A 16894-nucleotide genomic window follows, 5' to 3' on the forward strand; every position below is an offset into this window, starting at 1 on the left:
GAGCAGATCATTTTGAGTGTCATCATGGGGCACATCCAGAACAACCAGAGAATCAGACCCAGCCAACATGGGTTTAAAAAAGGTCAGTCCTGCTTGACCAACCTGATCTTCTTCTATGACAAGAGCTCCTGCTTAGTGGATGAGGGAAAGGCTGTGGATGTTGTCTACCTGGGCTTCAGTAGAGCCTTTGACACCATTTTCCACAGCATTTTCGTGGAGAAATTCGCTGCTCGTGGCTTGGATAGGTGCATTGCTGCTGGGTAAAAAACTGTCTGGATGGCCGGGCCCAGAGAGTGGTGTTGAATGGAGTTCAATCCAGTTTTTGGCCAATCACAAGTGGTGTTCCCCAGGGCTCAGTATTGGGGCCAGTCCTGTTTAATGTCTTTATAAATTATCGAGACAAGGGGATTGAGGGCATCCTTAGCCAGTTTGCAGATGACACCAAATTGGGCAGTGTTGTTTGTTGCAGGGTAGAAGGCTCTGCAGGGGGATCTGGACAGGCCAATTGTGTGAGATTCAATAAGGCCAGTTGCCGGGTCCTGCCCTTGGTTCACAACAACCCCATGTAGCACTACAGGCTGGGGGCAGAGTGTCTGGAAAGTTGCTCAGTGGAAAAGGACTTGCGGATGCTGGTCAACAGTCAGCGAACATGAGCCAGCAGTGTGCTCAGGTGGCCAAGAAGGCCAATGGCATCCTGGCCTGTATCAAAAATAGTGTGGCCAGCAGGACTAGGGAAGGGATCGTCCCTTTGTAGTCGGCACTGGTGAGGCCACACCTCGAATCTAGTGTTCAGTTTTGGGCTCTTGTGTTTAGTTTATAAGAAAGACATTGAGGTGCTGGATCGTGTATGGAGAAGGGCAACAAAGCTGGTGAAGGGCCTGGAGCACAAGTCTTATGAGGAAGGTCTGAGGGAGGTGGTGTTGTTTAGCCTGAAGAAAAAAAGGCTCAGGGGAGACCCTATTGCTCTCTACAACTACCTAAAAGGAGGTTGTAGCCAGATGGAGGTTGGTCTCTTCTCCCAAGTAACAAGAGGTAGGACAAGAGGAAATGGCCTCAATTTGCACCAAGGGAGGTTTAGATTAAATATAAGGAAAAAATTCTTCACCAAAAGGGTTGTCAAGCATTGGAACAGACTGCTCAGGGAAGTGGTTGAGGCCCTGGAGGTATTTAAAGATGTGTTGAAATGACACTTAGGTACATGGTTTAGTGGTGGACGTGTCTGGGCTAGGGCAATGGTTGGACTTGGTGATTTTAAAGGTCTTTTCCAACCTAAATGACTGTTATTTTATGATATTATGCAGTTGGATGGTATCTGGTTTTGAAAAAAAAAAGGATAAAATATTTTTGTAAATCTAGGACAAGCAAGTCTTGGATTCTTCAGAAAGATGATCCTTTTATAACCTAAATATTATTTTGTGCAGGAAACAACTTAGGGAAAAAATGAAACAAGTATTCATTTGCAATTGTAATGTCTCTGATTATAGTCCTCAAGTTGACATTTACTCACTTTAATTAAAAAAATTGAGAATTTTATTTATATTTTTTATTCCATCTTTCACAGCAGAGGGATTTAGAACATTTTCAGACCTACAGTTACTGTTCCATCTTATGATCTTCAATTAGTAATATTTTACTCTCTGTGACTGCAGAATGAAAATGTATTCTTGATTTACCTAAAACTGGAAGTAGTTAGTTTACTTAGAACCAACAAGGGTTACATTTGAGAGAACTCACGCAATACAAGACCAGAAGCTTCATTTAGGTTTAACTCTTGTGCCCTTGAATACAGTACAGTTTACATAAATATTTAAGAAGGGTGGCCACGGACCAATTAAAGGAATATATTTTCCAAGCATCAAGCCATTGTTTTCAGGCAGTGCACTAAAGCTCTTAAATTAATACATATTAAATCTGTTATGGGCTTAGCAGAGTTTTAGGCTCAGGAGAGGGAAAAGCAGATGAGAGCACTCCAGAGGGAGGTCGAGCAGAGATTGCCTGTGAGACACAAGAACCACTGTGCAGCTCACAGGATGTCTGCATGAGCTGAGGGTGGCTGCAGGCTGCTCTGCAAATCTGCCCAAGGAGGAGTGGGCACCACCATCTCTCTTGTTAAGTCCTTTCTCTCTTCATTATGATATTTGCTAAATAAAATTGGGGAGCAGCTGTTTTGTGGAAAATATATTTTAGGGGACTTTTTATTACTTCTTTAATAATACAAATGTTTTAAGATACTTCAGTTTCCCTCGTAATGAGAGATTTAGTTTAAGGCTTGTTCTGTCCAGAAATGTTTAGTAAAAGACTGTGCTTTAGTAAAAGACTCACTTCAGACTAGAGAGTCTGTGGGGTTGCTCTTACATAGTGTGGAGCATGAATTATAGAACATTATACTGCTCATATGCACAGTAATGTGAAAAGTATCACTATCCAGACCTAGGAATATAAATTTGCAAGTAATCAAGTTTATTGCTCCCTAATTGTTGCAGCTTGTTTAGGCAGGGACAGGACTTACCCTATATGAACTGTGAGAAAGTATGACTTGAAAAAGACAGAGCCAGAGCAGAGCTCAGAGTGATAGGAGGAGCGAAAGGTACAAGTGAAATGGAAAACCTAGCAGAAAAGTTTTGGAAGAGGAGGAAAGAATGCAGAAGCACATCTAGGAGGTGGCGTGGGGGGAAAGGAGAGACTCGTTGCAGCTAGTGAACAGCAAAAGACGAGTGCAGACTGCAGCGTGCTTTCTACTGAAATAGATCACCTGCAGTTTCTGTTGAGAGAAGTAAAATCAGTTCAGATGGAGAAACTGCGATGGTAATCTAGGCTGGTGGCAGAACAAGATGAAGCAGGAGCAAATGAATGTTTCTGGAGAATCTGGTTACAAGACTGTTTTTCTTAACATGTGCAATAGACTTGTAGCACTGAAGGGAAAAGATGGAAAACAAGTATCTGGGAAACAATTATAAATAATAATTCAAAAGGGAAGAAGACTAACTAATACTGTGCTCATCTTTCAGGTTTTAAAGCTTTTGAAGCGTTCACCTAAGTACAGTGTTCAGCTGCTGTTTTCCTGTGATATATGCCTTACTGACAGAATTAGTTACCTTCTCTCATTATATCAACTTTGCGTTTTATCTGCAAATAAGTGAACTAAATAAGGTACCTGGGGTATTTTTGTGTTTATTCAACTACTGAGACCATACTTTGGAATTTTTGAATAGATTTTTGAGCAAAATGTGTCCTGACTGTTGATTCTGTAATACCATTTGTGAAATGTCTGACATCTGAAACTCATGGGGGAGAGGAGAGAAATTGCTTGCAGATCACCATGTGCTTCCACTTGGGGAATGCATGGCCATAACTGTGGGAGTCATGAAATCATTAATTGAAAACTTCTTAGATGTATCGCATCCTTTTTTTAAAGATTAAAGGTAAAGTTTTTCTTCCTCTGAAGTTATGCACATGGAGATTTTAAGACAGAGTAGATGGCCCCATTTCTGTAGTTAATTACTTCGATAAATCAGGAGTGGGCTGCTGGTATTTGAAAATTCTGTGCATGGTAGACAGAGCAAGGGAGAGAACAGTTTTCTGTAGTGTTCTGTTGTTGGTCTATAACTTAATATAATGCACTCAGGTCAAAAGGGTATGACTGATACTCAGGATGCCACCGTGGCTATAACATCAGAAGTTTGCTACAATAAAACTAAATATTGCAATAAAACTAAATGTTTGTGTTATCCCTACAAAAAAAAAATTGCAGCATCACTCAGTTTTTCCTATGATGAAATTACTCTTTGTTTGCATACATGCATATGTGTGTGCATATAGAAATAAGTATGCTTATATACACATAATCTGTGTTGATAAATACATGTGTACACACACACACATGCATTCTGAATGAGTTGTGCTTGCCTCTTGAAAATGGCTAATACTCCCTGAAAGGGGAAATGGAGAGAGGGAATGATTTTATCAATACTAGTAGATCTCACAACTGAAGATCAATTGTGCAATGAGCAATGTACACATACGCTGTAGAAAGGCTGTTCCAGTCTCTTCCTAAGACAGGAGACAACAGATGTGTGTGGGCAGACAGGAGAGCACAGTGGGGAAACTGGACAAGACTCACCAAGTCTTACTCATCCTCTGTGCTAGTGCAGTATGCAGTGGTTTGCAATGGTTACAGCGGTGGTTGGGATTCAAGAAGGGATTTGACTAAGGATGAACTGGAAGGGAAAGCGGGTGGACAATATCTGGACTAAGAATATATTGCAGGACATGAGAGCAGAGGCTCTCCAGATCTGAACAGGAGCTTGGTTTGAGAAGAAAGTTAACATTGGGTGAGCAAAGGGGCTGAATGGTGGTGGCAGGTCCATGGAGGCACCTCAAGAGGGATGGGAAGCCAGGGTGAAAGTATGCAGAAGGAACTAGAGGAAGGAGAAAAGCATTTGCATATGAGTGGGCCAGGAAAACTGACATAAAAAACCAAATGTGAGAAGAGACATGACAGAATTAGGGGAAATCTAGGGGAGTTATCATCTTGGCCACCTAAGTGAGCACTTCTGGTCTATCTGTGTCATTAATAAAAACTAATACTCCCAAAAAGCTTTGCACTCCTTTTCTCTCTAGCGATTAGAGAACTTAAAAGACATCCAGTTAACCAAGATTCTAAACTTTTGGACAGCTCGGTTACCTGACATGAAGGGTCTATTCTCATTATCCTTTTTGTTCTAACAATCATGCTGCATTATTTAGCATTCATACTGTTTTATAGGAAATAATACTCAATTTTTACAAGAATTATTTTTTTACCTCTGAAATTATATAGTACATACTCAAAGAAAATACAGTTGCTGCACACAGAAGCAGCAATATTGCTCCATCTAGCATTCTGCTCTCTTTCCTTGTTACCAGCGTTTTTTAAATGTGATAATGTCCCACCACTGTTTCTGAGATTTCCTGAATTTATTTGTTTGCTCTTTATTACGTAAGGAATGATTTCTGCCTGTTTGAATAAATTTCTGTGGGGAGTGCTGACATTCTTATCCACACTTCACTTGTCACTTCTAGGCCAGACGGTTAATATGATTTCCTACTATGAGCTACTTACTGTGTACAGTTTTAACATGTGTTGCAGCAAGGCAGTATATTAAGGTGCAGAAGTTACTTATGAAAGAAATGAATATTAGACAAAAGTTGTTGGGTTCTCTTAGGTAAAGTCAGCTAATGTACAGCATAAATATGTTCCTGATAGTGGTAAAAGGCAGTAGGGGGTGGCCTTCATGTTGTGCTGCCATCCTTCTCACATGAATACAAGGAAAAAAAGTGTTTATGTTTGTGGATAATACCTAAAGAGGAGCGACTGCAAGTCTGCAAAGGAGGGATTAGCATTCCAAATGGTGAACTGAAAAACACAGAGGACCGATCAACAGCATCTGGACAGGAGCACGATCTCTTCTCTGGGAAAAGGCTGAGGGCTGTAATGGTTCCCCGAGTTCGATTTTTATCTACATGGTGGTGTTTTTGCACAGAAAACCAAGGTTGTGCTGGGAGGCAAAACCAGGTGTGTCACCCCTGAGATGGAAAAGGTAATTGCTCTGCTGTGCTTAGGGCAGGACACTGCTGGAAGAAAGGTGTGGGCTAATGTTAGAAAATTAAGAAAAAACTGATATAAGTATTTAGAGGTCTAGAAAACAGTTATGAGGAAGTACTGGAAGAAATTGAGGTTGTTTAACCTACAGAAGACTAAGAGGGAACAAAATAAGTATCTTTAAATACATTAAGTGTTCCTGCAAAAGTGAAGGGAGTAATTTATTCTCTTATCCTTTTCAGGCAGAATGAGAAGTAGTGGGCTTGAGGTACAATATGAAGATAAAGGCTAGATGTGAGGAGAAACTTTCTGATAATAAAGACAGATTGCTTGGGGAGACTGTAGAGATTTTTACTGAATATCTTCAAGAAGAGCATAGGCAAATATAAGGGAAGATACCGGTGCACAGCACCCTACCTGGGATACAAGGTATGGAATAAGTAACCTGTCATTATCTAGCTGATTTTTCTTTAAATGAAGCTGAATTAAGAAAGGAAAACTCCTGGGCTGGAAAAATAATCTCATATGTAAAATGTAATAGAATAACCTTGGGCTTGGTCATGGTAAGTGTTGAGTAGTCAGGGTTGCTCTCACTGCCCTCACCCAGAGCAGGAACAAAATGGGATTGCAAAAATTCAGGCTATAAGCACTAAATTTGTATTAATTTTTAATATTGCTGATTTATTGCCGAATTGGTCAGGTCTTGTCTTTACCATGACTCCTCTCCTGGCTGTTATGAAACTTTACATTACATTTTGTAATGTAAAATTTCTCGGAATTTTCAGCCTCTGGTAAAACCTGAGGCACAAGGGCTTTTTCAGTGGGTTTCGATTTTAAAACTGCTCAGATTACTTTCCCACTATGGTATTTACTTGCCTTTTGGCTTTTTAGGCAATGTCCCAACCAGTATCTACAAGTACTGCTAGAATTTGTGGGTGTGTCCTTCAACACAGTTTGAAGTGTGAAAAATTGTTATGTACAATGTCAGCCTACAATTGTTGAGATAGTTTAGCCTAAACTGCAAAGGAATAAGATTTCCTAGAGACTGATATTTCAGAGCTACCGAATGAGTTATTATTACTGTTTTTTGATATTTGTGGATGACCTAAATGAAATTACTGGAAGAGAGAAAAGAAGAGGAGGCTTCTGAACAGATTACAACAGAAGTTGGAGATCTTAACAACAAAAAGCTTGTATGGTTTTGCAGGAGAAAAGATGTATTTTTAACTAAAATCCCAGAAGTTCTTGACGTGAAAAACTTTCAACAAAAAGATTGCATTTTTCTATGAAAAAAAATCACTGTAAATATTCACTTATTGGTTGATTTGTCTTTGTCGGTATTTCTCCCAGTTTGTTTCACATTACCACTGTTTTGCTGTACTGCTGTTTTTGGGAACTCTTCTCTCCTTGATGTGCTGAAAAAGGTATTTGCTACTTTTTCCTGAGTAGTTTTCCTTTTCTTTTGTGACTAATCTTTATCCTAATTTAAAAGAGAAGTTTATCAGTATTGCATAATGAAACCACTTTACCTAGACATAAATATAGGCAGCAGCAGTATGAGGTTTTTTCCATCCCAGGACTCTCACTTCTTCTTCACTGAGTCAATCCATATCTGCATCTCTCTGTCAAGATGATGTATCCATTTAATCCGCCCAAGCCTCAAAACAGTGATCAGAGAGGAGCAACATCTGGTCCTTACCTTCACAGGAAGTATGTAAACTGAGAATTTAAGGGTAGAAGACTGTCTATTGCTAAAAGTCTCATCTGACTTGTTCTGCAGGGAATACTTTTTCATACTGCATGTATTCAACATGGAGATTTAGAGTTCCAGGAGATCAACGAGTTAGATAACCTGGGTGGGTTATTTAAGGCATGCATAATTTTAAAAGTGTCAAGAATTTCCTTGTGGCCAAATATCTGAAAGATAGTTTTATTTTCTGTCCTCATGGATGTAAAACACCTAATGCCATGAGCAGCTCTGGAGAAAAACTGTAACTGCAAAATTTAAAAAAATAAAAAGATAGACTTACTGTCTTTCTCCTGTCCTAAGTTTCCTGTATTCTCTCTCTCATAATACAAGAAGACACTCCAGACACTACATTTCTGGGGATTACCTTTCTTGGGGTTGAAGCCTTTGGCCTCATTCCTTTCCTCACAGTTAGAGTGTTCATAAGCCCCTGGAAAGACACTGTCTGTCATGTCTTGTTGCTTAAATATTGTGATCAAGCCTGTGAATAATCTCTAACTGCTTTGACATGTTCATAATAGCTTTTGTTCTACTCTGTACCAATCCATTTCCATTCCTTAAAGTCCCCCGACACGGTGTGTTCCAGCTTGGACGTGGTATGTGATGGTTTAACCAGGGATATTATGAAAAAATCAGAGCAATACTTTTAACTTTTGTGGATGACAACGGTGGCTTGGAAAGTAAAAATGACTCCTCTGTAGCTATTGATATTGTTAGACACTCTTCTCCTCGGCTTGTGGGGTTTTTCCACCCTTTGGTGAAAGTTGTTGGGAAGCGATCGGCTGAACCGGCGTTACCCTGCAGAGTGACGTGTTCACGTCAGGCTTCCTCAGCTGTGCTGTGTGCACTGAAGGCTGCGTTAACACCAGATGCCAATCATACACCACCAGTGGATTTGCAAGATTATAGGACAGGAAAAAAGATGAAGGTTAAGCACGGGGCACAATAGAGATTACTTATGGTAATGAATTGTATAATTTTTCTAGACAGATCTGGATTAATGTTTATCCCAGGCAAGAGATTACTGTATGTCTGATTCTAGTTGTAAACAGACATTATTAAACAGAAGGTTTATGTTCATGAAATGCGACTATGGGTGTTAAAGCACTTATGATTTATTATGTGCAAAAAGAAAAATTAACCTGTTCATCTGCTATAGTACAAGATGCGCTGTGGATTTTTGCATAATTTGAAAGGCATCTGCTCCTTTGGAATACAAATAACCAGTGAAATGAGAAAGATTCTCCTCTCATTTACACTGATCCAATGCCTTACAGTGCAGTGAAGTTGAAATGGTATAACCAAGAAAAGAATAGTCTTGTATATTTTTATAAAGCAATAATATTTCTGTGAGAGATAATGTTGGCAAAGTCTATTTTCTTGTGAATCTTTAGGGTATTTTCTTTTTAACTTAAAAAAAAAAATCATGTTCAGATTGCTTAACAAATGACCTCATTTGGGTTTTACAAGTAATTCACTTTCACTAATTGAAAACATAATGTTTAGAGACCTTGAATTTAATAATTTTTTTTAAAGAATCTTTTCACAATATGTACGTTGCAGCCCATTTTTCTTCTGCTTTATTGCATCACTGCTGCTTAGCATAAGTGAAATATAGATACAGCATCCACAATTTTGTGTGCTGCCTTACCTCAGTAGTTAAATAATCACACCTGAGTCAGTGCCTTCTATGTTTTAGGTAGGCTGAAAAAACTTCCCTTAAAGAAACTGTAAACAAACTCCACAACTTTTCTTATTTGAAGTAGATATTGCAACTCTATTACTTGCTAACATGGAACTATCTTTTCACTGTGAAAGCAAAGAAAAATTACAGTTATCAAAATCTGTTTGTTCTATTTATGGGCTGTATTTGTAGCCAGCTGATTTTTGCATAATGCCATTTGAAATTATCCATTTAACAATGATGGATGATACAACTGTGTTGCTCTCCCTCCACTTTGTAACTGATCTGTCTACTTATAGATTGCGTTGGACATGTTGCTGATGCTTTATTTGTAAAATTCACTCACATATGTGAGAAATTTGTTTGTTAAGTCTTACCGACTTCAGAGAGGCTTCTCAGATAAGTAAAAATATTCCTCTAAAGAAGCAAAACCAGCCCAATATGTGGAGCAAAAAACCTGGAAGTATCATGAGGTTCGTTAAGTGAATTAGAACTTAAGCAGTTAAACTGGACCTAAATAAAATATAATCTGTAAGATGTTCTGAATGCTTCAGTTAAAAAAGTTGCAGTCTTAAATTGCCAACAAAACACGTCATACTGCTCTTTTGTATTTCTTAGCTATATTTCACATTTGGTACAACAATATATATTGTGTCATGAGAAAAATATAACTTTAACCCTTGTAATATTTTGCCTAATTATCAAATTTTACAACTTCTGTTAAGTGTGAGTCCAGAGTTAAAGTGCATGAGCAAATTATTAAGCAGTAAAAGTTTGTGTGGGCTTTGTTAATGGTTCAGTATAGCATCTGAAGGCGATGAGAACTTCTGGAAGTACCCATGGGTACTGGAGGTACTTCTGGAGTGTAGTTAAGAGTCCTTCAGGAAATGGGGTTAGCTGCACTACGCTGTCTAAAAGTTTGTGCAGAGAAGCGTTGTATTTGGAGAGGCACTAAAATATACGCGCTGCTCGTTTCTTTGCTGTGTGTTAACAGACATCAATAAGTCATGGAGATGACCTCCATCTTCCAAAGAGAAGGAAAGCTAGAAATGAAGACACATTTCTGTTATCAGTCTGCTGGGGGTCGTAAGTTGAACTGGTGTTATATTTTCCTCCGAAAGCCACGTAGCCTTGACACGGTGTTTAACAGTGTTAAGCTTATTGCTGCTGAGCTAAACATGTCTGAAGCGAACGATGACCCTCACGTCTTTGCAATAGCAAAATGTCTCCCTGATGTGATCCCAAAGACTTGGAGCATTAAGTTAATTTTCCCCTGGATTTCTGAGCTGCCTTCTTTTTACCCGGTGGAGAGCTTGTGAGGAATACAGCTTCTGACCGAATGACAGAACATGGAAGGTGAAATTAGATGCATTCAATTAGAAGATGACAAAAAGCCTATCTAAATATTTGTCAGGATGCTACTTATGGGGCATAGTGTCCAGGAGGGGAAGTGAAAGGTGGCCGCTCTCGGGACTTAATAGTCTGGGGAGAAAAAAATGGGTAAATCATCCAGATTCTTTACAGGCTTGGAGGGGATAATTGAGGGTATCAAGTTGGCTGCTATGCTTCCAGGGGTGGTGATCTTTCTCATGTAATCTCAGATTAGTTCTTTGCTTTTATTCGCTTAATACAGAAATAACCGTTACAAAATTTTCTGGACCACATGTGTAAATAATGTTGTTATTTGACCACAGAGGATGATTAATGGAGTGGTTTCTGTGAGGTATTGAAGAAAGAGGGGCTCCACCTTCTCCTCAATATAAAAACCACACCACAAAACGACCAAACAAAACCCCAAAACCCCACAAAATCAAAGAAATGAAAAAGGCACAGCAGATGTTTTGGCTGTGAGATTGTCAGGTTTGGACCAGAAGATTTACTGATTTTCCAGGGGACAAAAGGATGTTCTCAGAAACTAAAATTCAAAATTAGTAGTCAGTTACACAGAAAGAGATTGAGATATGCAGCTTGGTTTGGTCACATCTGCTTATCTGTAAATTAAATTTATAGCAACTTTTTAAAAATAAGTAAGCAAATCTCTGGCTTATAATTTCCTACTCAAAAAGTTTTAATTATGAAAATAAAAGTAAGTACAGCATACCATGGTTACCTCTTTTTAATTTTTTTCGTTTCTGTTACAGCAGTTCAGGAGAGAATGTGACTATGGTAGGGTTAATCCAGCTACATAAAAATCCATGCTGTGTATGATAGTAGTAAAGCTTGTGATCCCTTGATCTTTGATTAGATCCAAGCTAGTAAATATCTTGTGTTTAATCAGAATGAGTTGTTCTGCATGTAGTATAAGTCACCTTCACAGATGGGATGTAGCAGCAGAGTTGTTCACGAATATTTGTTTTAATCCTTTCCAGAACAATCACGCTTTATGTTTCTTTGTTGTAAATCAGAGTCAAGCAACTAAATGCCAGCATGAAGGAAAGACATTTACTTGCAGTCAGGAATAGGACAGTGTGGGAACCTTTTTTCCTTTTTAAAGAAAAATGTAACTTAGTAGGTTCTTAAAAGGTATTTTATACTATTCTGTAAACATAACTAAAGCACCATGGCTGCTTTTTTAGACTGGGATGCAAATATTGTTATCTAGAATTTCATCCTAAACTGTTCACACACATTTCTATCTTAGACTATAAATATAAAGAGACTGAGATTTATTATGGTTAATGTTCAGCCTCTATTATTATCCTATATTTTAAAGGTATTTAGTTATAATGGTAGCTATTCTGTGTGCTGGTAAGCTGAAATTACTAAAACATTATCTGTAAGGCTAGTTGTTTTGTGTGGTATGTCGGCGTCCTATTTACCTAAATCTGTCATAATTGCCTTCCAATACATCTTTCTCTGACATGCCAAATATTGAAAATGAGAGGACTCTTTACTGGAAGACTTTCTACTGAATATCATTTTTCTGTGTTCATAACTTGATGGTAATAGCTGGACAACCTGTAGTTAAATGCATCTCAATTTCTCTCACTTATTTTTCCTAATCACCACACAGAGCCTTCAGTGCTCAGAGGTGTGATTAGATTTAATCTGCCATCATAGCTGAAGAACTTTCTGTACAATGTATTATACATTGCAGGAATTATATATGTAAATGGTGGGTCTAAGTATAATATATAAATAGATATAAAGATGAGTTGCTCTCATGCCAAAGCTAATTCCTGGTTGGTTTTTTTTCTGTTTTCAACAGGAAGACTGGAGAGCCCCCACTAATAAATGGCTGGATTCCTTACCTTGGGAAAGCTCTGATTTTTAGAAAAGATGCTTTCAAATTTTTACTGGATCAGCAAAAGAAACTTGGGGATATTTTCACTGTACATATTGCTGGTGAGAAATATTTTAGTGTATCTCTTGATTTTTTTACTATCTGTGAAGTTTTAAACACTAATTCAAATGTTTAGTTTAGAATCTCACTGAACCAAAAATATTTTTCTGTAGCATAGACCAATAAAAATGACTCATATTTACACATATTATAAGCATAATAATTATCCATAGAATATCACTATGAACATGTGGATTTATATACATATATATATATATATGCATATTGACAGAATTTGTAGGTATGTTATATATGAATGTAGATTTTACCAGCACATTTAAGTGTGTATTGGGTTTTTTTTTTTTCCCTAAAGAAGGGAGAACTAACATCATCTTGACACTGCACAGAAAAATATCAGATTAAATTTAGAAAACACTTTAAAAAAAAAGTGCAGAATTTGCTCTCACACATTTTACAACTGGTTGACAGGAACACAAGGGAATGAATGACACATTGACTCAGTGATACAATCAGGACTGGAACACAGGAACTTCCCGTTGCCAGCCTCTTTCTCTGATCATGCTTACTGAAAATAACAATATAATAAAGTATGGTATAACCTTGTTTCTTTCTGTATTTATAACTGTGTTACTACACTAGATCGAATACAAACATTTGAGTGATTTTACATAGATGCTTAGCTGTAGAAGAAAAACCTAGAATGAAACTGGAATCTTGAATGAAAGTTAAATATGTAAATTTACATATGTATATATATGTGTATATATATATACACACAGAGATCTACTTTTTACTAATATCAGTTTAAAATCCAGTGTTTGCCTATGTTCAGAAGAAGACAAGCTCTTTTTAGTGTAGGTGGATGTAACTGTCTCCTGCCCCTCTACATGCTGTTATCCTTGTTCAAATTATCAACTTTAGAGTTAAGTCTATCTCATTTTTAGTTATTCCTATATTTTTAGGGAGTTTCAAACAAAAATGTTAAAGGTAAAGTATAAAGCTTGCTTCTTTCATGGCAGAAGCATTAGCTTTATATTTCCATATAAGTAATATTTTGCAATAAAAATAATTTTTGTCTTCAAATGTCAACTACTTTAATTGCAAGCTGTGTGTTTAATTAATAATTTTTTTTCTCTTAACAAATCTGTCTTTTTGTTCCTTTGGAAGAGCATTTTTATTCTATTAAATGTGTGATTTTTTTAATTCATTCCGGATTTTTTCTTTGGAAACTGGTATGCTCAGATTTTTTCCAACTTGAAAGTGAGTTTGACACAGTTCAACACCAACTTTTGTTGAAATACAGTCTTTTTTTATTGTTAATGTGCATTCACACTACAATAAAGTTTTGGCTGCCTACAAATACAGGTTAATAACTGTAATTCAGATATTATCTTAGTACATTCATAAAACCAGATACAGTCATACGTCATAATCCTAAGTGTGTTTAATCAAATATTTATTTCTCTTTTACCTCTTTATTATGTTATGCAAGACTGTGCTTAGAAGTTTGTGTTTAAGCAATCTAGGAGTGTAATTTAATTTCAGAAATCTCTATTTGCATGATAAACCAAATTCCATTTCAGACAATCTCCCTGTGTTCAAGTGTTTTCAGCAAGCCTCCCTTGATAAAGACTGAAGTAAATAGAGTGAATTCTGGATATCATTTCAGCCTTGTGCAGGGAAATGTTTGATTTTGTGCATTTGTCATAATAGGGATACCATTTTAAGTTCACTTTTTTTCAGTATAGAATTACTGACCGTCAGGACTTCACTAAAGAGAAATAGTTTGTCATCTGCAAGTCAAGAAAGAAGCCTAAGCTTGTTAGTACCTCTTAACGTGTCCTGATCCAAAGGCGTACGGGATTTCTCTATGTCTTACTGATTTGACAAAGATGATGTTTATACGTTCGGCAAACATAGCGTAGCCAGCTGTATGTGGACTATCATTACTTTACCCCCCTGGTGGATGTCTAAAGGTCCTGTCAAAAAATTCTATCAATATATATTGTTCTAATTATTGGTTCTCAAACTAGTTCATTTGGAAAATGCAGAACGATGCTTGGAGTTTCTGGCGTTGCCCCGTACCGGTGATGCGATTTTGCTGATTGTACTTTCCCATGTGATGAGCAAATGATTGTCATCCCTAAAAGTCGCAAGGGACATGGATGTCATCTTAATAAAGAAATTAAAAAGCAAATCTTTCTATGAGAAACAATGTAAATTCCTGACCTGTCGCAGAAAATAGTTCTCTAATTGGTTTTGTGTGGTGGTGCAGCAGAATCGTTTTCCCCAAACGTCATGCCAGCGCAGCACCACTGTACATCATTGTCAGCAGTTCAGCAGAATCTCCCTAATAAGTGGATGATTACGTAAATGCAATAGTCTTGAGGAAAAAAAAAAAAACAGAAAAGAAAAGAATAAGGAGGGGAAAGCGAGAGAGGGAGTCTGTGGCATTGAGATGATCGTACTTCCCAAGCCTCTCTGCTTGTTAAGGGTCAGCAGCATAGGCAGACGGCTAGGTAAGAACTTAAAGAGCTTGAAACAGTTTTGTCATTGTTTCTCGGGATTAAACTTTTCCTGATAAGTTAGTGGGAGTGATACTGAACCTTGCATCACTCTCTCTAAGACTAACTCAACTTTAAATAAAATAATCTTATTGTTTTTTACTAAGCGCACTTGCCTTTTCAAATACTGCTGCTAAGTCATTCTTTTCTTTAAAGCACGATACACCTACAGTAACATATCACATTTTTCTCTCTTAGGCAAAAGGTAATTTACATTAACTTCTTACCAAGCTGAAGCCTGCTGCAAGCATTACAGAAATAACATCCATCATTAGATGCTGTCTGAAATGCTTGTCTTTCATCATTAGCATTAAAAAGCTCCAGAATGCATTATTAGAGTAATTTCTTAACTATCATACAAATACTGGCTTCTGTGCTCAGATTTACCAAAGTTGACAATTTTCATATTTTCCACATCAATCTTCTATTTCTAGGAGACTGTAGAAACTAAATGGAGATAAACAGGCTATTTGCAGGATGGGTGTAATGCAGAGTGAAGGACTGGATAGTGAAGTATGAATTCTCTGTAGCCATTTAAAAAAAAGTCAGAGGGCTTTTAACAGAAACAAGGATACATCTCTTGCTTTGACTTGTTTCTACTGTATTAAATAAAATAACTCAGTGACTTAAACTATTAAAAATTGGAGTGTGACTTTTCTATTATGTACGTCTACTTATTTTTGGTGTTGGAGGATTTTTTTGCAAGCTAACAAGGAAAGGCTTAGTCTCCAGTGGTTTTTATATAAACACCTTCAATATTTAAAGCTTCCTGATTTGTGGAGCCTGTGGTATGCCTCCATTCTTGGCTGATTTGGCATTTACCTTTTCCAATACTCTAAAGGGAATTCATGAGTATCAAGATTTTGGTTTGATTTCAGAAAAGGTTACCTTTTAGAGATAGTCTTGGCATTAGCTGCAATGGAAAGACAGGGGAGGGGAGGGGGAAGATGCATTTTAAAATACCAAATAATAACTGGAAACTTTAAGAAAGATTTGAATTTATTAGTCTCTGACACCATGAGGGACAATCAGTGGGAAGAAACCTCACTGGGGACAATGACAGGATTTAAAAAGCAAGATTAAGGACCATATTGACACTTAAAAAATTTAAAATCGTAACTTGAGGTGAGAAAGTTTGTTCCACTTCGGATGTTTGCTGTTCAGGGTAGAGGAGGTGTTGGGGCACAGTTTTGTAATTAGCAATCTGTTCCTATATGGAGGAGACTGAGGTAAGCAGTGCAGCCACATAGTGCATCTGTGTGTGAAGATGACTGTAATTGTTAAAGGTTTCCATACCCACTCTCACAACAACAACTTTCTAACTGCCATTATTTACTCCTAGATTTTAGTATTTTTCTAATTAAGAGATCTAAAATTAGATTCTCTATGACATACATGAACAAGCTGCCTTTGTTATAGAAGGGTTCCGCTTTCTGACTGTCTAGACCTTTACTAAATGGCAGCAACAAGAAATATTTTGGTTTATGTGTTTATATATGTTGTTGACTTGCAGTGGTGTGGTCTGGAGCCTGAATTGATTCTACAAAATGAATTATATTTTGGTACATACTTACTTTTTGCTACCAGGAACCTGATGAGAATAATAAAATCGGGATATGTAATATTCTGTTTCTCAGGGATTTTTTTTCAAAGTATGTGCTAGTGTTGAGTGAATTTTGATTTAAAATTATTGCTAAAATAGTTTGTTGTCTGAAAACTCGTTTGCTGAAAATCATTTTCTTACTTAAAAATGATAAGAATTGATGTGCGTTTGCTAAGTGTCTGATTAAAGATCACAAAGAAACTCATATTTTGCATCAGAAATAAGCAGATGGTGGACAGATGGTTTAAATTAATATTAATTAAAAATCTTAACTTAAATTGTTTACCCTGTAAATGCAAAGTTAAGAAGCCAGCTTTCATCTTTAGGGTTAATAACACTCCAAATCTATTTATTAAAAATTGCTCCAATGGGCATTTTTTCCAAGCTTTGATCACAAAGATGGTAGCCTCA

General features: G+C 37.2%; 1 protein-coding gene across 1 annotated transcript in view; it reads left to right on the forward strand.

The window, feature by feature from the left end:
- LOC103754464 (25-hydroxycholesterol 7-alpha-hydroxylase) overlaps positions 1-16894 on the forward strand; it is a 94393-nt gene that overhangs the window by 59848 nt on the left and 17651 nt on the right. Inside the window, exon 2 of the mRNA XM_018079897.2 lies at positions 12221-12357. Within this exon, the coding sequence (XP_017935386.1) occupies positions 12221-12357 (137 nt within the window). The remainder of the gene's footprint in view (positions 1-12220; positions 12358-16894) is intronic.

Source organism: Manacus vitellinus, unplaced genomic scaffold (assembly GCF_001715985.3).
Source record: "Manacus vitellinus isolate BGI_N305 unplaced genomic scaffold, ASM171598v3 scaffold_1_pilon, whole genome shotgun sequence".
In the NCBI taxonomy this organism is placed as follows: domain Eukaryota; kingdom Metazoa; phylum Chordata; class Aves; order Passeriformes; family Pipridae; genus Manacus; species Manacus vitellinus.